At 33.8% G+C, this 25476-nt stretch overlaps 2 protein-coding genes across 5 annotated transcripts; both read right to left on the bottom strand.

Annotated features, from left to right (window-relative positions):
- Positions 1-202: 202 nt before the first annotated feature.
- LOC125681435 (pancreas/duodenum homeobox protein 1-like) lies at positions 203-23251 on the bottom strand. Of its 4 annotated transcripts, none has more exons than XM_048921530.2 (3): positions 21946-23251; positions 21032-21523; positions 203-1185 (listed from the first exon to the last, which is right to left on the bottom strand). In XM_048921530.2, the coding sequence occupies exons 2-3, from the start codon at positions 21507-21509 to the stop codon at positions 767-769; spliced, it is 897 nt and encodes a 298-aa protein (XP_048777487.1). In that variant the 5' UTR covers positions 21510-21523; positions 21946-23251; the 3' UTR covers positions 203-766. The 4 variants fall into 4 exon arrangements, with proteins under 4 accessions (XP_048777487.1, XP_048777486.1, XP_048777488.1 ...); XM_048921529.2 differs by having other exon boundaries at positions 22194-22556; XM_048921531.2 differs by lacking the exon at positions 21946-23251 and adding an exon at positions 21640-21926.
- LOC125681436 (uncharacterized) lies at positions 6539-9948 on the bottom strand. The gene has a single exon (XM_048921533.2). It carries the CDS (start codon positions 7594-7596, stop codon positions 6721-6723), a length of 876 nt encoding a protein of 291 aa, XP_048777490.2. The 5' UTR covers positions 7597-9948; the 3' UTR covers positions 6539-6720.
- Positions 23252-25476: the final 2225 nt, after the last annotated feature.

The following is a 25476-nucleotide window of genomic DNA, read 5'->3' as shown; positions in this document are numbered from 1 at the left end:
ATGTAGAGGAAGACCGCTTTCGATTTTCAGATTTATTGTGGTGCCCTTTCTGACTTTCAGATTTATTGCGGTGCCCTTTCTGACTTTCAATGTTACCTCAAACATCAGTATCTTATCATACCTTTATACTTGTAAATAATTTAAATTTGATATTAATAATGATAATTAACGGTGATAATGGCAATAAAAATGATACTAAAACGAGCGCTGCATTGGCGTGTTTATTCACATATACACGTGTACACGTATCAATGTAATTTAAAAGAATATTAACACCATTTTTAAGTACATGGACATAAAATTGTCGATGAACTGAAAAACATTTACACAGCGTGTCTATATTGGTAACTCATTTGTACATTTAATCGTTCACATTTCAGATGTACATGTATGATCGTGCACCGGTAGTACATATATTGATCGTTAATATACATGTAACCTTAAACTGCAAATATACTGTGCAATGCTTTGATAACAGCTCAAGGAGCTACATTTACACGACTCAAATACAAAATAAGTAACATACGATTTAATACACAATATTAATTTAAAACAGTAGAATGAGGGGACAGTTGTTGTTGTTATGAAAAAACAATATTGGTTTATGTCTGGGTATCAATTCGCATCTACTCTGTAAAATGACACTCAGTGGACTAAAATGAAGGAAAATCACCAACATGAAATTTAAATATAGAACACATATGTCTGTTTTCGTTAGCTTTCCAAGGGACTGTATTTGATACGCATAACCCTGTGTGTGTCATTATCACGTGGCTACTTCCTCCTTCGGCGATGAAAGAGTGTTTTTGTCCAAAGCATTTTTGTTCATTGGGGAAATTTCACCCGCTTCGTTTTCTTTTGGAGAAGAAACATCACTTCCGTTTGACACGGGAGATAAATCTGTCAAGACGGGAGATTCAGGTGGTGAAACAGCATTTTTAATGTTCGAAGAGTTTAGAGGGCGAGGCCTTCGTTTAGCCTCGTCCTTTTTCCATTTCATACGTCTATTCTGAAACCAAATTTTAATATGGCGTTCAGTAAGATTCAACATCGCTGCTAACTCTATTCTCCGTGGTCGGGAAATGTATTTGTTAAAATGAAATTCCTTTTCAAGCTCCAGCAACTGGCCACGTGTGTAAGCTGTGCGCGTCCGCTTGTTATCATCTTCCAATGGAAATTGAGCACCTACAATACATAATTATACATGCATACTAAATTATTTTCATGGTAAAATGAGCTGTCCTTATTGAAAATTTAGATAATGAATTTAAACAGTTAATTAAGTACAGGGTTGCTTAATTTGTCTGCATCCTTACATATACTATAAATGATAAGTATATAGGATTGCACAAGTTTACTATCAATCTGGCCTGGAGGTCATAAATTTTTAGAGCATGTTTTCATACTCAAACTCTAACTCTGTGCTCAAAAGTGAAGGCTATAAAATTTTCATAAAATTATTCTCATACTCAAATGGAATACATGTTCAAGATTTTTCGAGTATGCTTCGAAGTTTGCTCAGAGTTGTACTCAAAACAAACATGGCTGAGTATGAGTTTAAACTTGTACGGTAAAAGTTTTTTAAACTTCCAGGTCAGACAATATTTTGAAAACTGACAATTTTATAAAGCAAAGCGTGAGAAATTCATCAACTTTACAAATAATAATGGCAATATGATGATAATAATATCTTTTATGTGTACGTGTTTACACAATTGATATGAACTAATTTACAATCAATCTAACAAAAATATTTGGAAAACTGACAATCTTATAAAGCAGAATATAAGAGATTGATCTTTAGAATAATACGACACTTAAGAATGACGGAAACGGCATAACTCAGAAAAAACCCCAATCAGCAAATAAAATAGAATGGGGATCGTTTTAACATCTGATACAAGTATGCACAATTTTTTACGTAGACTCTATTTTGTGATATTAATGTTTCTTTCTTACAAAGGGTATACACTTCACTAGCACGCGTGCAAGTACATCCTTATTAAAATAGCCATAGTATTAGAGATATTGCAATAGTACCCCCCCCCCCCCTTTTGGGAATATCAACTTTGTAACATAGTCTCTTTATCAAAAAATATCAAACCAAAATAATTAACATTAATGAAAATAGTTAACATATTTGCTTATGTTGTCACGTCATAAGAGCCCACTTTCAACTTGTATAAAGCTGATTTGTACTTGTAAACCATGCTACCAGCATCCCATTTTTTGTTAATGAACGAGTTAGTGGATTATAATGAAAATAATTTTTTTTTTTAAATGTTAGATGTTAGCGTTGAGTTTTGTGGACGTAAAGACTTGCAACTGTAAAGAATAAAAACAAGCCAATACCAATTTAAACATCCTATTGATAAAGCGAACATTCTCACAATGTACATGTAATAAGAACTTCGCTAAGTGCATCAACCTTGCACATCGAACCTCAAGTACCACTGCGTGGACCCGGACTACCGCTTAGTTACTCTAGGGTTGATATCACCATAATAAAACAGGAGGTGTTAGACCAACTTCATATACAAGTTAACATTTAAAAGCCACCGGGTCCTGATAGATCAATATTGGGACCCTTATCTTATTATTTCGGGGAACCTAAAGGTCCACGCAGGAAATATATAATTGCGTGGACTCTGGGGTCGGCGCAGAAAATATATAAGCAATGGTTAAACAGGATGCTATGGAGAAAAATCATATTGCGTCTGCAGAAGTGTACGTTTTCACCGGAGCCAACGGAACGTCGCTTGACCTTTTCCATGGTGTCGAGAAAAACTTACCAATTTTTCAGAAAAGACCGAGCGATGTTCCGATTGCACCCGGCCTTGGCGATGAGACCTTTATTTCTAAACACAGGGGCTAAGCCCGTTTTGGGCCCGAACCCTGTGATACCATAAATTTATGAAAAAAATAAATCCTTGTATTCAGACGGTCCAAATTTTGGTTGTCAACATTAAATGAGTTATATTTTGAATTTTGAACATTAAAAAAATGAAAAATATTTCTTTCGAAAAACGTGAAGCAGTCCCTTTAAAATGGATTCATTGATAAAAAATTACTTCGCTTTCATACGTTCTCGAATAAAGCTAGAAACTACATGTAGAAGAAAAATACACAAACTTCATAAAATAGTTAATCAATTAACACCCCAATATTTACTAGTTCTACTACTTAACTATTATCCCATAAGAAATCAGGACCCTCTTTAGTTTAATGGTCGATTAGCTAAATCTACTTTTAATATGAACTACTATATTCCTTCAACTATAAAACTATAGAATGACTTATCTCAAAAAGTCTTTCAACATTATCAGCAGGAAGACAGCCATTGTGTTATAATTATGGAAATCGTAAAGCAAGTATACTTCACTGTCACCTGCGAAATAATTTAGTTGCTGATCTATTTAATCATTTTCTGAGAGAAAATCAAATGTGATGAAATATTTATGAAACTCTATTTCACTTCTTCATGAACTGTCCAAAATACAATTTACAAAGACAAAAGTTTAGTAATTTGTCCTTATCCTTGGAATTTATAATATTGAATGGAGATACATGTAACATTGTCTACAAAATTTCATTTTATTATCATAGAACCAATATTCATTTTTCTTTCTCTCTCTCCCCCCCCCCCCCTATTTTGTGTCTTCTGTTTATAATATTTACAATTAAACATTACAATGTAAACTATTTTACACAGTACATTTAATTATAAACTGCCATATCACATAAATTACCGTTATTGCAATGTTTATATTATTATATCCTTGGTGTATAATGTATATATTCTAATGTTTGTGTGATTTTGTATCTTTTACGGAGATGACTTATATAGGCAGTACCTGCTGTCTGATCTTTTATGATTTATCATAATAAAATACATGTACTGTTTAAATTAAATTATCAAGTACTAATAACATATTATCACTAAATACCTTTTCTACTGTTTATTCACAATTGAAACTTCAAAGTATACATGTAATTATCACCTGTACATTTAAAAGTTAATTCTTTGCAAAATATGGTGTAATTGATGCAAGACGACAGAATTTTTTTTATCATTATGATTTTAGGCCATGCCAATTTGTAATCTAGTTCGTCGGATTCGCCGCTTCTATTTGAAATAAATCCAAATTATGATATTATCAAAAAATAATTTACGCCCGCGTGTCCAAAATATCCGTAAAATATTTTTGACTTTTTACAACAAGCGCAAAAACGACCTTGATGTATGTGGCTGACAAATGACAGAAGCGCGGACTCTCGAAAAATTTCCTAACAGTGTAATACGGTGTTTTAAGTTATCCATGATGTCTATCTTAATATGTACGATACTTCATAACACTGGATTGGAAGTTGATCCTTATACTGCAATCGAACTGGAATCCTATGGAACTTTTGAAGCGTTATTAGATGCCACTATTTAGAGAACATCGACAGCGTAAGATTGATTGATTATATATTGTTAAAGTCTCTCTTGAAAATATTTCACTCACATGAAGACGTTACCATTGCCGGTGAAGGGCTGCAAAATTAGGCCTATGCTCAGCGCTTATGGCCATTGAGCAGGGAGGGATCTTTATCGTGCCACACCTGCTGTGACACGGGTCTAAGTTTTTGCGGTCTTGTCCGAAGGACCGCCCCATTTATTCGCCTCTTACGACAAGCAAGTGGTACTGAGGACTATTTTAAACCGGTCCCATAGTTCACGACACGCTTACTCCTCCTAGGCACCTGATCCCACTTCTGGTGTGTCCAGGGGTCCGTGTTTGCCCAACTATCTATTTTGTATTGCTTGTAGGAGTTATGAGATTGATCACTGTTCGTTATCTTCACCTTGCATTCACAAAAGGTTTGGTGATTATTGATTAAGTGTGTCCTATTAAAATTCAAGAAAATGCTAAAAGCGATGTAACGGAGATTTCAAAACTGGACATGTCCCTAGCAATATGCATATCTCTGAATCGAAAGTTTGTAGAAATGAAACTTAAATATAATTCTTCAAAAAGACCTTATCAGTTAATGTTGCAAAGTACATGTTTTAGGTATAAAGAAAATAAGTCTTTGAAACCTGAAATACTTCTTATTTACTGTACACTATATCAACAAAGTTGAAAAATATTAAGTTCATGTGGTAAACAAATGATATTTGATGATTTTAGATCTTTATTTCTAAGCGCTCGCTTTTTAAAATCACACTTAATTAATTAAAAATACTTATATTTCTTGTATTCGCTCGCCTCATAATATCTATCTCCAAAATTAAAAATAATATTTGTAAAATAATTTCGTCCTCTCGCCTCACTTTTTTTTGTTTGAAAATCCGAAGAACTATTTTACAAATTGGTGTGGCCTTATCTTAAATCTTATGGGTTTTTTTTTTTTTATTTATTTATTGGGTTGTTGTTTTTTAACTTTTACCTCATTCCTTCTTTCAAGTACAACTTGAATCTAGATTTTTATCATAACTTTGACCTTTTGACTTAAAATATAACAGTTAAATCAGACACTTCATTTTCATAGATGATAGAAATGAGATCAAATCATATTCTTGTTTAGAATAAATGCGCATTCATGAGGTCAGAGGAATGATTATCATTACAAACTGTAAAGATATCAAAGGCAAAAACACTGGAAATAAAAATATTTCAAAACAACACGTGGGAATTAATACATGAACCTATGTATATACAATGACGCTATGGACGTTATATACGCGTTACAAAATAACCGTACAATTACAATCACTAGATATTTGGTGTAGGTTCCGATATTTTTTCTTTAATGTCAGGTACCTGTGCTAACAACCTATATTCAAAGGCGTGATTGAATAAGGCAGGGGAAGAATAGACGGAAAGCAAGTATGTTTGCCCCCCCCCCCCCCCCCCCCCCCCAAGTTTTTGTAACAAGGGAATATAATTTGGTACATTGAATCTAGAAAAATTCTGACAAGCGGCTTGATTGTAGGATTTACAGTCACTCGCTGAATATGTGTGGTGTAATTACTGCAAGGCTAAAACTGCGAAAACCTTAGCTTATGCATCGCAGAGAATTTAAACACAATGACTTACTACTGTATTTCATAATCGTAATATTTCTCACTCCCCCCCCCCCTCTCTCTATCTCTCTCTCTCTCTCTGTGTGTCTTTTCTCAAGAAATATCATCCATGTTTTGATTCTCTTTACTCTATCTCAAACACTCAAGTTACATTGTAATTTACGCAAATAATAATTAGTACAGACATCCACCTCTGGATCACACACTCCTGTAAAATACTACATGATATTAGCATAGCCTAGCAGATGAATTTTAGGTTTAAAAACTAAAAAAACACATGTTTTTTTTTAATTATGGATCAGGAAAGAAAACTACACCCTCATTAATATACATAATAGACGAAAGGAAGGTTATGGTAACATTAGCCTCAATTCGTATGGGAAAATGAATGGGGGTGGGGTGTACTACACGGTCCAGTCAGTAGTTAGGAGCCCTTGAATACAACTAAATGTAACTAAAAGACAAAAGTAGATTAATCAAATTCATTTGAAAACCAACATATAATTGAATACAATATTTATGTGGATACGTCTACCAAAATGCACACTACTGCACTGTCACTAGTCTAGTAATACATGTATTGTATATAAAGGCACGTATATTGTTGGTTAGCAAATTTCGATCTGCCGTGGCTACATAATTTGATAATTCTAACTTGGTAGAAAAAACATGACAGATTTACAGCATGCACAAGATCCACAAGGCCTCTCAGATTCAGCATTGTCACTATTATAATCATTTCTGTTACTGTCAATTTCATCGTAATTATTGAAGACATGCTGATTCCGTTCTACCCAAATACAAAATTCATCAAATGTGAATTCATTCTTTATAAATGACTTCATAAAGTCTCGCGCACGCAAATCAAACTCGAATTTCCTCTGTTGTTCCCGTATGTCCCACTCAATGACGTCATCAGCTGATTCCGAATCTTCGTTGTCTGTTACAAATGATGATTCCGTCTGACTCTCAGAGTTTAGGATGCTCTCTGATGACAAAGAACATCTCTTTTTCTCGGTTTGTTGCAAGTCTGCATAATTCACTCTCTTGATTCGTCCTAAACTGGTTCGTGTCACCAGCCTCCCTTCCGATTCTGTACGTGAGAGGGCGGATATTTCAGCCACCTCGTCGTGAAAATTAGACAGAACACGCACTGGTTTATTAAATGATTTACGTCTGGTCTGTATACAACACAACATATCACGTTGTCCGTGTTGAAAGCTTTGATGAGAAAATTCGAATGTGTAAGAGTGTTTCTCAGGACGATCAATTATTTCCCAATTAAATCCATACTCCCTGAACAAACGCCTTAAGTTGGCAAAAGATGATATTCTCACAAAACCAGGATAGCATCTCATAACTTTCCTTTCGAACTCGTTTTCGTTCACAACAACGCCGTCACCGCAACCATTCCATGAAATCAGATATCCATCATTCGCTACATCGTACACCTTCTCTGGAAATCTCTCTTTGGGATCCATTCGTAGTCGAATGTGTAATTTCTCTGTATCAGTATTCTGAGTCATTATTAGGCCCCTAATCAAAGCCTTTCAAACCCGTGTATGACTGGTATGATTATCATTTGAAATGTACACATACATCATGCTCTGCGTCACAAATGTGACGTCATAATAAAAAGCGGCTCTGGGACTTTTAGTTCAATGATCGTGTAAGAAGAGGAGGAAATATTAGTGGGCTAGGTACCATAAGTAGCTAACAAGCATTTATTTGTGACAATCGTAGATTATTTAGTTTTGTTTTTACGACAAAGTGGCTAAAATATTCTGGTCTGAAGAGGAGACTAATAACTCCTGATACTCTGGTAGCTTGCGCAGTAACACACACCCCCCCTTCTCTACCTAAATCATATTTTATCAACGAATTCCAAAATTTCTAAGGATGTTTGTAACTCGACAGATCTCCCAAGAAAAGTTGATCTCTCTCCCAGTGAAAACACTAAAACTGAATGACGGGTATGAAAATCCGACGTACAAAAATCCATATTGTGTCACCCGTGGCAGACCGCCCTCTCAACCCGCTAAGATTACCGCCATATCCCTTACTTACTAAATCCAGGGATTAGAGTTGTGGTTTTGGCTGCAGATGCTTACTTCTGAACTAAAAGCACGCTGGTCTTTAATTTGAAAAGTAAAAGTGAAATTAATTTCTTTGGGAAAGGAAAGAAATGGAATGAAATAATCTTTTACAATGCAGCATGCTTACATCGAAATAGAAAAGGACTATTTAATGAAGTACAATTAAATAAAATTTTCGAGAAGAGAAATTAACATTTCAGTCTTTGTCTTTTTTTTTTAAGTGTGGGGTGGGATTTTGGGGGAGGGGGGGGGTCCACTGAAATTAAAAAGAAAGATGTTGTCTTGTTACGGGTGTAAGAAGGGTTCAATCGGGATTAATCTTTATATTTATCTAGAATTCATCGAACTGTCAAAACACCTTGAGATCGATAATCCCCAAACAGACGAGTAAAACCAGGTGTTCCTGGCCCCCAATACACACTTGGCCGTGCTTTAGCGGACCCCGGTACAGCGCCGCGCGCGGTGGGAACCGATTCCAACACAACATTGCAATTACGGCAACGTGTTTGAGGGAGAAGAGTGGGCTCAAGTAAACATGCCACCCGCCAACATTATTCAACAAGTTTTTTGTCAAGCATTTTTGAACAGATTGTGAGAATTAGCGCTTATAAAATCTTATGGGTGGCTCAAGTACTGTTAAATTCTCGTTGAAAATAATTTTTTGGTATTGATTTGGAATATCATGTCAAAATTTTGACGCGGTAAAGTCTCATTCAAATTCAATACGTGTATGAACGAATATGTAGGGCATCATGCTTCGGATGCATCGTTCATAGCAGTTTTTACATGTATGTACATTTACAAAGAAAAATTACATTCCAAAGACTGGCCCACAAGTCCTCGTCAAATATAACATGTAAGATGAATGCTGATTGGATTTCGTAAAAGAAATTACAGGTACAATTGCAATTTAGATATTGATTAAGCATTATGAGCGCGCTGCCTTTTCCTAATTGAATGCCGGTAATACTTGATGTATGTGATAATGATAATCTGCAATATAAGCAGGGACGGATCTCAAAATTTTCTTTAAAAATTCATACTTCGATTTCGACCTTTACATATCATAATTCGACCAGGCTTAGATATTGATAAAGGTCGATCTCCCTTAATTTACATGCACATATAATTATATAATGTAGTGTTGTACCCATGCATATCAAGTAGGTGATTGTAGACATTGTCAATCTCTCTCTCTCTCTCTCTCTCTCTCTCTCTCTATTTCAAGCCATACAACATACCAAAATGGATGAGGTGCAACCCATGTACCTATACATAATCCTTTTTTTTTCCTTCTTTTTTTTTCATTTCCAAATGTAAATGACCAATTCTTCGGTGTACTTATATACCTACACGTGTATATGAATAGATGGAAAGTAACCTTACTTCACAGGACGAGAAATAGTCACATTTCGTACGATGGATACTTGCTTCAAGATTATTTTCTAAAGAATTATTTAAGATGAGAATTTTAGTCGTAATCGGAGGAAGTCAGCGACAAAGGAATTTCCAAACAAGAAAAAAGAAAGATAAGAAATGAATGTCGGCAAATAAACGATTACGGTGAGGAAACAAAATTCCGATATAAAGGATTTCTTCTATGAATGCCACGCGGGAACCCCAACTTTTGCGCGTATTATGCAATCTACATTGTTCATATTTGTCTCAATTTTTAAAAAGTAGCAACACATCTCAGATAGAACTTTGCTCGGCAATGATTTCGTTTTATTTCTGTTAAGCTCACTTTCTAGAAACCAATTTAAGCGTTCTCAGGGGTCTTTAAGTAAACTGTACCTGGGGTTTAGGGCTTTCAGTCCCAATCCGTGCAGATTTGAAAGATTGTAACACCACCCATATTTAAAATCGTTGCCTAACATTTGATGTATATGAACCACAACATGCTTATTTTTGAGTTTGAAGAAAGTAAAACAGCTTAACACTATGGTGCGGAGAGGGTTTTTATTATTATTATTATTTGTATACAAATTCCCCATTCTGGACCCTCTGATCACATGCGTTTTGCCTCAAAATACACGAAAATACCCGAAATGTACCAATTACCCCATGTTAAAGGTAAACATGACCACGTCAGTGTTTGCGGACAGAAAGAAGTCAAATACTTCCTGAGTCTGTAAACTTCGATGCATGGATATTCACTTTAAATTTTTTTTATAGATCAGTAAATGTACGCTAATTTCAACTAACATATATCCAACAATTTTAACAACTTTACAAGCTTTGATTTTTACACACACACCCCCCCCCCCCCCCCCCCCATTCCACCGCGCCGGAATTCAAAGATGTTTAAACCTCTCTCTGCCTGCCCCGCTAATTGTCTGTCCTAACTTATAGGTCATAACTTTTGAACTACATCTACTTCAAAATTCTTTATTATTCGCTGAGGGAAAGTTCAAGACTAAACAATTCAAGATAAAAGTGAAGGTCATATGTCAATATTACAAGAGGTTGGTACATTTGTAATTCAAATTTGTACACGCACATACACATGTGTCTTTTAACACGTGTAATTGCAATGGACGTGCACAGTTCCTTTCATTCTTGGTTCAAATTTTCATTACAAGTAACGTATTTAAAAAAAAAAAAAACATGTAGCAAACCTTTGAAATTTCACTACAATGGGTCCACAGGAGAAAGCTCCTAAGCTTTTGAGATCAACCGCGCAAGATGCTATAACCGTGTAGGTCAATACTTATTTTACTGGCCTAAATATATGCCGTAATGTTTGTTTCTTAACCCTATCCTATTCAATTTTCCAATAATGTAAATGTGTGTATATATATATATATATATATATGAAATTTAGAAAGGATTTTGAACGCTCGTTATTTATTTTCAATCTTTTAGTACTTCACTTTTTAATATCAATATTTGTTAGGTGACATAAGTGTGCATAAATGTTATAGGTTTATGTTGCTTATGTTGTGTTGACATCAACAGTCGAAGTAACGAGCACTTTTAACCCTATTTTTCTTTTTGCTTTTATAATTCCCTTTCAGTGTAGAATTAAAAACATACTTCCAACAAAAATTGACAATGTAACAAAATTCAGGTTCGTTCCAACCTCTACAAAATTGTAAAATTGAAACACAAAATCTTAGATAACAAAATGAAACCTACTTTTTCACGCGTCAGTGCTTCATGAAAAGTATGCTGGCGTGAAGCGTTACTGTTCATACCCTCATGTATTTTCAAAAATTAAATTTATTTTGATATTTTCATTTTACTTTTATTTCTGTCGCAAAATTCCCAACCGTTAAAATAGTCGTACTATATTGACCAAGATTCATACGCACTTTGTTCAAATTCATGAGGAAATGGCAATCATTTCAACTGGTAAAGATATCGAAGTTAGATGTGAAAACATTGAAAATGTAAATGTTTACGTGTAAACTCCATCAAAAACATATCAACAATAAAACTTGAAATAAAATACAAAAATGTACAGACGTGTACTAATATTTTACTCGACATACACGACAGTATATGTATATCGAATTTTAGGTGATTCCCCTGAAACTTACACACCTAGTACAGTTGTACAGGTTTGAAATCTCAGATTATCCATTCTCCATAATAAAACTCGGCCACAGTAGCAGTATACGATGTTTTGTTTTATAAACATATAAGATTCTGGTTTTCGCGACGACTTAATTTTTCACGATAAATTTTGAGAGGCAAAACTGAAAATTTACATGTTTTCCCTAATCAATGCACAAAAGCAGGTTTCATTTGACTTTTGCAATTAAAAAATTATGCAGTATAACCGCAAATCAACATTAGCAGCTTCCGAGAACCCCCTACCATACCCACGGGAACACCAAAGTGATAAAGTGTTTATATATATATATATATATATATATATAATACATGTATATAATTCTCTGAAAACATTAATTTATGAAAATTTGTCAATTCGGTGTGTTAGGTCAATTGAAACTTTGATGATCTAAACAGTTCTTTTATTTTTATTTTATACTCGTTTAGTAATTTTCAGAATAAACACCTAAGTGAAATCCCATTTAGCTCATTACAAAGTTTTAAGTTACTGCCATGGTTTTTGGGGTTGTTTTTTTATAACAACTTTTGTGTAGAGACAAAGTGCAAGACACCTTTAAGACTAATGGAAATGACTGACAACTAGAAGGGTACAGTTACTAAGTATGCAGTCTTGTTGAAATCACACAAACAAACGTGTGACGCACACTCCTTACCACGATATGTTGTATTTCTTGACCATTAAATCGATTAAAGATATTTTTCTAATGTCCACGAAAGCGTTAATGAGGTGACGACGGTAGTATTTCAACAAACGTCTCTGTAAACAACGGGCTTAAAGTTGTCAGTGGTACGAAATACTGTATTTCACTTTGACACCTTTTCTATGTTTCCTAATTTTGACAACTTTCATCTTTCTTTTATAATTCAAATACGAAGGCTTTGTTTAAAGGATTTTGCATTATTCTCAGATTGAAGAAAACTGAAATTCACCACAGTTTAAGGTTATATAATTGTTCACTATCGCGTATCAAACCCAATAGTTAGCTACACAAACTGTATACAGTAAACCTGCTACGGAGTAACGCAGCGCCTTTCCTATGAATCAGTGACACCGAACCTGCCAGAAGTAAGGATGTTTGATGTTGGCTGCAAGGATTACCAATGTTTATGTATTTCAATCAACTTTCACCTCTAATATTGCAATTTAAAAGCATTTTATTTCATTTTGATATCTAGACAAATAACACGGGTTACAACCCCTTTATAGGGGATTTATAGCTCTTTTAAATATTAGATTTACGGTTTGTATATCATCGTTGCATGTTTACAGAATGCTTCTGCCAGTAAGCATGGGTATTCTTTACAAGATTCATTCTTTTCGTGTGCATGGAGAGAAGCTTGGTGTATCTCTTAGCAAGTGTGGCACGAAAACAGAGACGGAAGGAAATCTCACGAGATTTCAGATCTCTTAGAGCCAGTTGTCTGCACCTATCTTAAGCTAGATGCAGAATTCAGTGAAGTTACCCCGGTAACAAATCAAACGAGCAAAGAAAGATAGGGGAGAGAGAAGACACCGCGAAATTTTCTGGTTTTATAAGGCAATAATTTTGATACATCGGACTTTTTGACGAAATTAGTACATATATGCAATTCATATACTTGGACTTTGTATCATTCATGAGGATTCTTTGGCAGTTTCAATATTACTAGGATCAATATTTGGTGCAGTCCACATGGAATTTAAAGTATAATTTCATCAAGAAAACAATCGATTATATTGATATAGTGTTTTTGATAGAAGATAACGCGTTGCATGTTTTCTTGTTAATCACAAATTATTCAGACAACTAAGTTTTATATACTGTACACGTAATTCAGGAATTAATCAACAATTTCATTACATACCCCCATTTTTCTTTTGGAAGGAATGTCATTAGACATTTTGAGATACTTGAAAAATTTTAATCTTTATAAAACACGATTTTATAATGATGACATTTGTACATATGGGAAGGTCGATAAAAGAAACAGAATTTACAATTTTCACCATAAGCTACTTCCTCCACTGAACAAATCTAGCCTGGTATAACACGAGCGTGCACAGATAGAAACATTGATTCCGAGAGGGGTACAAACAATACCTTGACAAAACTAAAACTTGTACATAAAATGTATACACGCCTATTAAAACATAGACAGATAAAAGAGATCCACTAGACTCTTACTTTGAAGCTCCAACAAACAAGAGCGTATCCCAAACCAGGACTGAAGCCTGTTTAGATCAGTAACGTTAACGTGTCAGGGAGACGAGCAATTCGTGTAGATATTGTTCATATATTAGTAGGAAAAAAATCAAACAATTCAATTACACTTCGTATTTATTTTCTTTGTGGTTTTTCTTTTCTTTTTTTCATTTTCTTTGTTTTCGAAAATGCAAAACTAACTTGATTTAACATGTTTCAGTATTGGTGCAACCCATTCTCTGCCACAAGCAGCACTTTTTCTGGTGGCCTAAACCTATATGTACAATCTGTTCAACATTCCTATTCCATTCTCTCTTATGACTTCAAAAGGATTCTTTCATGTCTTTATCATGTATTTGATTATTATCTGTTATAACAGACAAACATTCCACTACAACAGTCCATAACTGTTAACAAATACCTGAAAGCCGGCAAAACCAAAATACATAACACGGCTTGAGGTCTCTGATAAAAAGTGACCGCTGCTACAACGGTAGTCTCCCACTTCTGGAGCTCACATATGATAAAGCTAAAGGCCTTTACATTACGTAAAGGCATCACAGAGCATATACGCCCTGATAAAGACCACCGTCAGGAATGAAAGCAAAACAAGCTTTAATATCTATCTATATTTATCATCTACTTTTACAGGAAAAAAATTGTCAACAACGTACTTAAGCTATTTCCTCTCGTGGTTTTGTGATGAAATTCATAATCAGCTTCGTTTTGTCTCATTTTCACAAACAAATAAGGTATATGTAATTTTCTAGTGAGTTTGATGTCATGTAGAATTAAAAAATATGGTCATCGTCAATCAAGTTGCTTTCAATAAAACGCATTGTACATTGTTCAACATTCTGCAACCTGATGTATTTAAGTCCATGGGAAATTCTTTTTTGATTTGAAATAAAATCATTAACATTTCAGATAAATTCACATTTAAATCATGACAATTCGTCGCCAGTAATCTAAAGTTAGATTTGATAGGAAATATGTCAAAGAAGAGTTACCAAACATGTTGATATAAGGGTATCTCTTCCTGTTCCTTAAAGTGAATTTGTAAATGGCATATACATGTACATTACCAATGTGAAGATTTGACCCCAAAAAAATTAAAACACAACCATTGTATTCTGAATAAGTAATAATTATTAGCTGAACAAAAGCGAAAGAGTCGCAGAAAATTAATTACAAGTGTTTAATCTCCAGTCTCCCCTACCTCCAATGTGTGTGAAGTAATGACGTAATCAAGCGTTTGTAATTCTATTTCTGTACGTGTGTCCATGTAGGAAAATTCCTTATTTGGTAAAACAGTCTTCAAAGATGAAATATACAGACATAATTGACAACAGAGGTAAGACTAAAGGTTATGGTAACCAATAACAAGCGACCTATGTTCCTTTGGAAAATAAAAGAAAAAGCAAACCAAACAAAAGTAATTTAAGATGGATGAAGGTAAATACGCAGTCCGACATCATGGAGAGTTTTAAGAGCAATTTTTCAACACTGTGCCAGGTGAAAGTAATTCTGAAACATTGAGCAGGGTAAAAGAAAATTTCAGACACTTACAATTGTATAAGGTGATTGGAAGTTTCAGACATTTGTCAGCGCGAGGAGGACTTTAGGCGCTGCGCAGGAAAGACTGTATGTGTTCCTTACATTCCCAAGTAGACATACTGAGTATTGTATGTAAGATATACATACCGGGTGTTTATGTCCCGTCATCCGAAGATTTTACCGACCCATTCAATTCAAGAATTGTAAAACATTGAACATATCCTGTCTGGCATTTACATTATTGTATAAAGGCAAGAAACATATTGTATTTTTCTGTTGGTAGCCGTTTATTTGAAACCAGTCAAGATAGAATTGTTAAATGAATTGAACGATGAAACGACAATATATAGAATATATGTATTGCGATACTATAATACGGCTTATAAAAAAAATAAATAGATAAACCATGTCTATTAAAATGTTTTTGTTAAACTACAAGTAGTATATATAATCATTTCACGATGTTTGTTTCCTGTTGGCTGTGTTTTACCACGGACCTTAAACTGAAATTCTTCATACACATCATACAGATTAGCGGCACAATGCACAGTGAAGGTAGAAAGGTAGATAATAAACTTATAATTACATGTAAATGATATTGCAATCTAGTATATATATTATTTTAAATAATTAGGAATAAATCTTAATTGATATACCGCCATCAAAGGAGACTTGTTTCGGTTTATCGAACACTCTCTATACTGTTGTTACTCTTAGATATACATTTTACGTGTAGTCTTCAGTTCGCTTTTTGGTCCTAATCAACCCCTCTTCAATACAGTACATCGACAAAATTGTTATTCGTCCGGTAGATTTTCATATCTAAACGCATATTGTAACTTATATTAATGGCATCCTGGGACATAACGATCTAGGACTTTTTTTTCCCATTCTGATATATAGCTCTCGAAGCCATGTAATATGCATGTACATGTGTGCATAACATTCTATACAAAATGCACTTAAAATTATTTGCATCACTTTTTCTACTATTTAGAATATTTGTTTTCACTTTATTTGGTTCTAAAATGCAAACAATTCAACATGCATATGTATTTTCTTCACTTCATTTAATGTTTCTGGAAAATCCTTGTTAGTATTAGAATAAGGTACATTTGATATATTGATACATGTAAATGAAATAAAATACGTATGTATATTAATAAATTTATCTTCTTTTTTTTATCTAAATAACTTGGAATTTGACTTCAAGGAAATAATACATGGTTCAATGAAATATATGTTTTGCAGCTAAAATCAAAATTGGCGGTCAATGTGCTTTCCGTTGAGTTAGAGGTAATTACATACTTGAACTGTAAATGCAACTTGTAGAGTTTGCAAAGTAAAATAGATACAAGACAACTAATGAAATAATAGATTTAATGTCCTGTAAAAGAGGTTTGATATTACCAGTAACCTTTTTGTACTTTCATGCATACCATAATATATTTACTTCCATGTAGTATACAATTGATTTAATCTATAGTTCCATCAGATACATTTTGTATGTATATATATGAATAAATATTAAATTAATTAAAATAATATCTTCTCTAACCGTTCCAGTGTCACGGTTAGAGAAGATCTGATTTTAATTAGATTGCATTGGTATATCAATATAGCCACATAATTCAATTATCTATGATAGTAATATACATCCAAATGACTGTACATGCACAGACATCGTTTAACGTGTTAAATGTCTAAAGTGACATATAGGTCCGTTGGGCCGGGTGTAAAATTATATTAACATGTATCTTACTGAAATACAAAAGTTTTATTACACATGTCACTATAAAAGATTTACTTACTTATATATCTACTTATTTTTGTTTCCACATCCATTCTTACATTGGTGTAGGGAGAGTGCTAAATAAGCTCCTGCCGCCCAATCCCATTCATTTGTGAATAGAATATTGTTTAGATAAAAACATTTTTCACTTATATGATAATGGCGAATTTCTAGGTTTTGCATTTTATCAGAATATATACATTTTGTACCAAAATTTTTAGAAGCCATGTCTGAAGTGTACCAAACGTCCAAAGTGTGACTTTTATTATCTTATATTATAATGATACCTGCAGCACATAAAGCTGCCAGGTTATAATGATATATGTTATTAAAGTTTGAATTTTTCATATAGATTTTATAGAGAGCCATAAGAGAAATCCCGACACTGCTTTCACTTGTGACGAAATAACAAAAGCAGAACTCATCTGTTTACAAATAATAATGGCTGCCACCAAAAATGGAAACGAATGCCAGTCATAACTTTTAGAATTAGATATTCATAAAGTTCAAAATATATGTAATAAAAACGGTTATTGACAGAATATCAGGAAATAATACCCACCTTCGATCTTTGCGCGGAAGTAAACCCGGAAGCTTAGTCCATTTTACCGCACGAAGACCCCGAATGGGCATATTTCCCAACATTCAATCAATTGTTGAATTTATTAATTGTTGATATTTGTGCGTTTAGCTCATGTCATTTTCATTAACACATATTTGTATATCTTGAAATAATTTTGTTTCCCCACATTACATTGATATAGCGTAAATTCAAATATTTCTCTGTATAACCTCCAAAATGAAATAGAATATTTTTTTCCACAATTTCTATAATTTTTGATAAAATGATTTTGAATCTTCTTAGATACATACAGTATTTCCTACTGATTACTTTCAAAATACTGATAGTATTTCATAGGTGTTTACTTCATTAAATAGAAATATTCTGATCATTATAATCTATGACTCTTCCGAAACACAGAATGTTTAATTTGATCATTTTTAAGCACCTGTTACAAATTTAGGATATTGTTTAAAGTTCTAATGCCTTATCTATGGATATGAAAATTTGTAAAACATACTACATGTAGTTAAGACTACTACCGGAAACGAGGAAGTTTCTATTTGAAAACTGAAATGTTTATGCCATATTTCAATAATTTATGAATATCGTTAATTTGGCATAAAATATTACAAATAATTGACAAATAAAATATTTTATTCGTTTGGGTGGACATAAATTTTTTATCAGCAACACATGAAGATGATGTATCAATTGATGTATCTCTACATTTAAATATAGTTTCCTTAATTCTAAACATCTGTGCTGATTTGATAGATTCAAGCAGCTTATCTAAATATTCAAACCAGGAAACGCCACTTAATTGTCGATATCGTTTTCAAATCCATTGCCAACATAAATTGTGCATATATGCATGTACATGTATGCTTCAAGTAACGTATTTCAGAACTGTATATTTTGGGATTTGGGGGGGGGGGGGGGGGGTCCAGATCAATTTCATCCTTTGATCATTGTTTACTTTGTTTATTTATTAATTTTTTTTTAAAGATTTGAAGTAGAAACATAAATCACACAGGGGTATACAAATACGATCTGATCATATCATTTTATGCCACTGTACAATTTTTTGGGGGGGTTGGGGTGGGGGGGGGGGGGGGGTATTGGACTGTCTTGTTTAGGGGATGTAGATGTTATGCAAAGTGAGTCCCGAAAATCATTTTTCTGAATATTTGAAACTTGCATCAAGCGAATTCTTTTTTTTTTTTTATATATATATAAAGCTCTAGTTATTAAGCAGCTGTTTACCATGGATTTGCTCAGTCGCCAAAGCTCCTCAAAGCTAATCATTCAGTAATCATACTAATGATTTCAAATGCTGGTACACTTGCTATCTCTCTTCAGATAATTAATTAAATTCTTGCAAGCCCTAGTAATTCAGAAATGTTGGTATGAAAATTGACATACAGGTAATTTCTTTATGTAAATACAAGAATAATAAATGTTTTGTTTCGCCCCGCGCTTGTGATTGACATTCGACGTTACAAAAGGACGGCCATTCTTGGATGCCAGATTCCGGCTTCTTAGAATGATCTACACAATATTTCCCCGTCCTTATTGCCAATATTCCATTTATCGCCCGTATTTCTGATGACAGACCGCCACGACACAGAATACGACTAGATGTAATAAATTTCATTCCGATTAATGAAATCGACAGGCTCATTCGTTGCTTATCTAGTCTAAGGAAAAGTCGCTAGGAAACACAAACTCATGTAAAGAACCAGCGATTGGGTCCCTATTGTTTTCACGGACAGTCGCACAAAAAGTAAAATCGAGACGGCTGATAAATGAGGTCTGGTGGATGGTCGGTTGAAGTCTCGCCTTATGCAGCAAATCAAGCAACATAAACGTTGACCTTAAAGGTGCTGTACTTTGCAAAATAGCATTTTGGAATACCAGAATGATTTAATAAGTTATGGGTATACATGTTGTGCATTTGTAAAGTTTCAGTAATGATTTTAAGCATACAAATTGAGTTATCAAATGTGTGTCTCGTGTAAAAAGGTTTTTGCGAACATTAGCAGTTGTTACCAACGTCATTTCTTTCTTGTACACTGTCATTCACAGTATGGAATCATTATTACACAGTCATTATTACACTAATGAAAAAATTGCAATATAAAACTTTCGAAAATATGAAAGTGCTATCGTATTCACTAGGCATGATTAAAACACTTATTACAGAAGATATCATAAATTCAATATATTGACTACGACTGTTTGTCAATTATTATTAAAGTATTTAAAGAGGGTGAAAGGATATTTAATAATGTATTCTAGATGATATCATTAAAAAAACTGTTTGTGGTTGTCAGTTAAACAACGAAATAACGGGCTTTAGACATCATACTTAGTTTAAAAAATACCACGAAATTTTGTAATTTTTAGGATGACAGACGAAAGGATAATTATCCACTAATTTACATACCAACGACATTGCATTCATTGGCAAAACAAAAAACAACAACAAAAAAAACACGAAATTATATGCCCGCAAAAATTAATCCACAGTATTATATCGAATCTATTTTGTAAGTAACAGAACTACATCTGCATGCGCTGTGGATGAGCAAGTACAATATTTAGTATTTGTGATATACAAGTACAATAATTAGTATTTGTGATATACAAGTTCCAAAGAGATCAAATAAGATTTAGTAAATACTAATCAATCCAAGCTGTATACAATCCAATATGGTTTGATTCTTACAAATCTTTGGAATCATTTTTATAAGTATAACTACATAAAAAGAATTAAGTGATATCAATTTCAGGGAAATCAAAATAGACCTATCGGAGAACAATTTTTAATGGTGTTAAATTCCGATTTCAACCTGCGTAGAAACTCTCAAAAAGATAAACACTGTAAAAGAAATTTGCCCCATTATTCTATATTGATAGAAAAATTAGGGTAGTTTATAATAATTAAATGCTCACTATCGAAGATTAAGTCACAGTAATAATTAATTATCTGCCGTGCGTTTGGAAACATTGCGCCGTCGGGGTGTGAATAGAGATCCAGCGTGACAAAACAAATTGTGCCTTGGTGTTTACATCAAGAGTTCTTCAAAGACCTCAGCCATCTTGACCGCCATCGTTAAATCGTTATTAGTAATTTATCACAGTACCTACTTTTAAATGACTCTCTGAAGTTTGCGGTTTAAAACCTACCTGGCCATTGCGCCTTCCATTGGTGAGCATGTGATTTAGTTGTTTTCATCCAGGGAAATTGTAAATGTTGATTTGAATTCCCACCAGATTGGTTTCCGTTTCCACTACCACTTGTTGTTGTAGAGGGGGGCATCGTTTGAGAGTGAGCCGGGGGAGGTTGAGACACCGTTGGTATGATTCCAGGGGTCATTTGCATGGGATTTTGCATGTGAGCAGGTGTGGTATTAGCAATGGGAGAATGTCCAGTCCCTTGTGTAGTCTGGAGATTCTGTTGTGGTGCCATTTGGTGATTAACAGTATTGGACGATTCATTTTGTTCAACCACTTGCATTGGGTGTCCACCATATCCTAGGTTTGAATTCCTCTGATATATACATGCTGGAGGTGGTTGGGATGTCCCATACGGTCCAGGAACAGATACCGATATGCCATAATTATCCCGCTGGTACATCGACTGGGAATAATATGCACCATCCATCTTCACTTAATTGCCTGCAAATAATCAAATAATAGTTTTCAAGTATTGTATATTCCTAAACGGGTAATTTATCAATGTCACACTTGCATCAGAGACATCTAGACCACGTGACACGTTGCTTTCGCCTTACCTTTTTTATCTACCAACTCTTCCAAGTCTCTCTCTGTTTGGAAACACCAGATATTTATCAAAAATGATTTGTACATAGAACAGTTTTACCACTAGAAATGAGGGCTTGGATGACAGATATAGTTTAAGATTAGGTTGTCGTTGCGATATCGACAAATCATGTGTTAAGATGGGCGCAAGAGTCAGAGAGCGCCAGGTTTTACCTGCGGTCCCCTGTCATTAGCCTTCTCGACTTCCCTTGTCACTAACACCTCTTCATCTAATCTCCAGATATGATATAAGAAATCCTTAAAGGATCAGTCTTTACCTTTTTATAGTCCCATGCAGATGTCAGAATAAAATGTCTTTATGCCACTGTGTGGTATATTTTCACGTTTGGAGAAAATAGAAAAATATCAGTGCATTGCTGTCTTGGAATTTAAATTTGTCAGGAATGGATTTACATCGCAGATCTTTCAATACACACAGGGATTCTAAAAACACGATAGAAGAAGAAGGAACAGGTACTTAAGTGGCGATTTTAAAGTTTTAAATGCACGAACTGGAGAAACTCACCTGCGCTGACTATTATCAGAAGAAATTCCATCTTCACGCTGTTTTGTGAGCTACCTCTGGTGACCTGCAGAATCGCGACAGAGGACACGCTTTAATAAGAAAGCCAATGTAGAATAGTGAGAGATATAACACGATAATAATCCGGGATGTGGACTACAGTCATCTGGAATTCACTTTACATTCTTTCTACACATCATCCCACCAGACCAATGATATTACTATGTAAGAAATACAAGATATTTGAAAAAATAACAAGTACAATGTCTTACTCGAACATTTCCCACAGATGAAATAATTCCTACTACTATTGGTTTTTCTACTATTTAAATTTTGTAAACATTGTGTCAAGTTCTTATCTGACGACAAGTTTTGTGAGCCTAGATATATGAGAATTTGTCCAGGGCCTGGTGAATGCCACTTTAATCAATACAGGAGGCCACCATTGTAACCTAATGTCGAAATGAAAGAACTGAACGATAACATTGGTCGAAAATCTTCAGGAGTGTCGTTTCAAACTTGCTTTGCATTCAGATTTAGAATGTTTCTTGTCAAATCTCTGATTGTTTTATCAGTGAAAGTAAATCTTGTCATTACTTTAATTTTTTCTAAAAATGATCACTGGTTTTATATCTTAATATATGTAAGGTAATCAAGAAAATATTATAATGATATATACGTAGCATAATTAGAATATTTTTACTGCTTTTTCTATTTATTCTATCAAAAATGAGTTTTAATTCTTGCATGATAATCAGTGACAGAGTATATATAGCATCAAAATGGATATAAAATCATTTTGACAAATATTACCAAAAAGAGAAAGAAGGAATAATAGTATCTATTGCGACTTTTTTGAAAGCTTCGAAACATTTATTTTGTGAATGTATTCACTTTTATTGAATATATTCTTTTAGTTTAAAATGTGTACCGTAATCCTGTACATATGTATATATATATTTTATAAAGTATTCGAAGCCGACAGCGGTCGTATTGTTCAATGAATAAAAATCTTCTAGATCCGTTGTCAAATACTAAATATTTTGTTGACTCGATTAAATTTTTCCTTTAACCTGTTACATGCATGTGTACAATCCACCGATCAACAACAGCTGAACTAAGTCACCAGAAGATTTATGATGCATGCAGTATATGTTTGACTGTTTATTCAGAAAGCATGGAATTATGCAATATAGTCATATCAAAGTGTGCACTTAAATTTCCAGTATATCGTCACAAAAATACTATGACATTTGTAACATGGACTTACCGTCAACATCAGATTTGCTCCCGATCCATCTGTTTCCTTTTCTTAATTCATCGTATAAAAAAAAAGAAGTGAATATTCTAAAATTGTATCATATAGCCTCATTGGTGTGAAGTTCTTGGATTTAGATTTTTTTTTCTCCTCTGCCACAGTTCTCAGGTACATGTAAACTGTGGGAAGACATCTTCGATTTTCCTTTTTATTTGGCGCTAATGAACATGCATAAAGTTGTGAAAATATATGAAATAGAATCTTTGTCAAGGTTTTCGAATATCTTCACACTACATTTACATGGCTAAGTACTAAAATAGACATGTTGTAGGTGTATGCCATTTAATCAATCCATTATGCAATGCTTTTGGAATAAACGTTACCGCAAGGATTTTCTTTGTCATAAAATTATCAATTCCATGAATTCGATTGATAACTGCGATGAAAACCGACTTCATATCGTTAACGACTGCAAAGTCCACGGACTTGTTCATTTTTAAAGAAATCAAAAGTAAATAAAACAATGTCCTAATAAACTCCTGGGGAGAACCACAGAGTTCCAAAACGGTAAGATATTTCTTCAAAAGACGATTGCTGTCTACAATAACTCTATGATATCATCCCGATGAAAAATAGAGTCACAAGATATGTTGCATGTAAGATACGATCTTTTCACATACATGTATCAACATTAACAATATCAACCGGTAACTACATGTAGCTATGTACCAAAATACCCCCATTAAATGCGTGAGTGTTAACTCTGTAATTGTTCGTTGAAATCGTAACTTGCATGTACACGAGAGAGAGAGAGAGAGAGAGAGAGAGAGAGAGAGAGAGAGAGAATTGAGGAGAACACGGACCCCCTGGAAACAGGAAAGGTACCTAGGAGGAGTAAGCATCCCCTGACGACCGGTCACACTCACGGCGAGCCTTCTGTTTTGATAAAGTGTAATCCGTAGTCAAAATCAAAAACCGGCCTAACAATGTCTTTAAAGGAAAATAAAATGATTTGAAAATAAACATATATTTTTCTTACCAGTGTAATTTTTTAAACGAAATTAAAAACAGTTAGATATTTGTTATTTCTTTAAACCGTTTTCTATATAAATTCATACATTTTGTCTTGGCGTAAAGAAGAAAAAAAAGATTTCAATCATTACAATGAAAAAGAAAAAATTGAAAATACATGCACAATTGTAGTTCACTCCTACCGTGTTTTCTTATGAAAAAAGTCAATGTTTGTTTTTACTTAATACGAAGCGCACATTAAGTACGAAACTGAAGGACCTATGGAATATTAACAATGCTTAAATTGTAATTTGTGCTGTGTATGTTTAGTGTCCTTAAGCTTGTGAAATCCTGCTGGCGACATAATGATCTTCTTGGACAGTTTCATTGACTAGGCAGAGACTATAGGGATCTAGTGGTTGATTTTCATTATAAAACATTCCTATAAATTATATTAACGTTAGAAACGTACTTTTTTTTTTCAACCTGGTGATCGACGTATGTTTTACACTACCGGTTTATGTGTTGTGGTGTCAAAATCGCCGAGATAAACGATATGAGTCATTCATAACGTGGATTCCATATAATGAAATGGTCACCCACATAACCAATTATCTTATCGTCACAAGCAGAGAAAGTACTAAATACATCCCGTGAAAAAATCTTAGCTGTAAAATAATTCTATAGATTTTAACAAGATTATGATGGACTAACGAAGGATATACATGTATAGAGAAAATTATTTTTAGCAATATTTTACTATTGCATTACAATTGCTAATTATTTCCAATGTTGCTTGTAAATATAGATGCAATGGTTATTCAGATCTTAGATTTGAGATTATGTATTGTGCAAATATATCATCAGAATATAATATTGAACAAAATGATCATTGTGAGGATATTTAGAACGTTTATTAGTAAATACACGTATATGTAGCTAATGAATGATTGTAATTATTAATTTTCACAGAAAACTTGGAGTAACATATACGTGCAACAGAGTGTGTAGCAAAAT

The sequence above is a fragment of the Ostrea edulis genome, chromosome 2 (assembly GCF_947568905.1).
Source record: "Ostrea edulis chromosome 2, xbOstEdul1.1, whole genome shotgun sequence".
NCBI classification, from domain to species: domain Eukaryota; kingdom Metazoa; phylum Mollusca; class Bivalvia; order Ostreida; family Ostreidae; genus Ostrea; species Ostrea edulis.
This window is presented reverse-complemented; position numbering and strand designations above follow the sequence as displayed.

Excerpts from the sequence above, each read along its gene's own strand:
- LOC125681435 (XM_048921530.2), bottom strand. The coding sequence starts at position 21,509 with ATGGATGGTGCATATTATTCCCAGTCGATGTACCAGCGGGATAATTAT. Across the intron at positions 1,186-21,031 it reads ATGGAAGGCGCAATGGCCAG|GTGCTCAATTTCCATTGGAA; the intron begins GTAGGTTTTAAA and ends TATGTATTGTAG.
- LOC125681436 (XM_048921533.2), bottom strand. The coding sequence starts at position 7,596 with ATGACTCAGAATACTGATACAGAGAAATTACACATTCGACTACGAATG.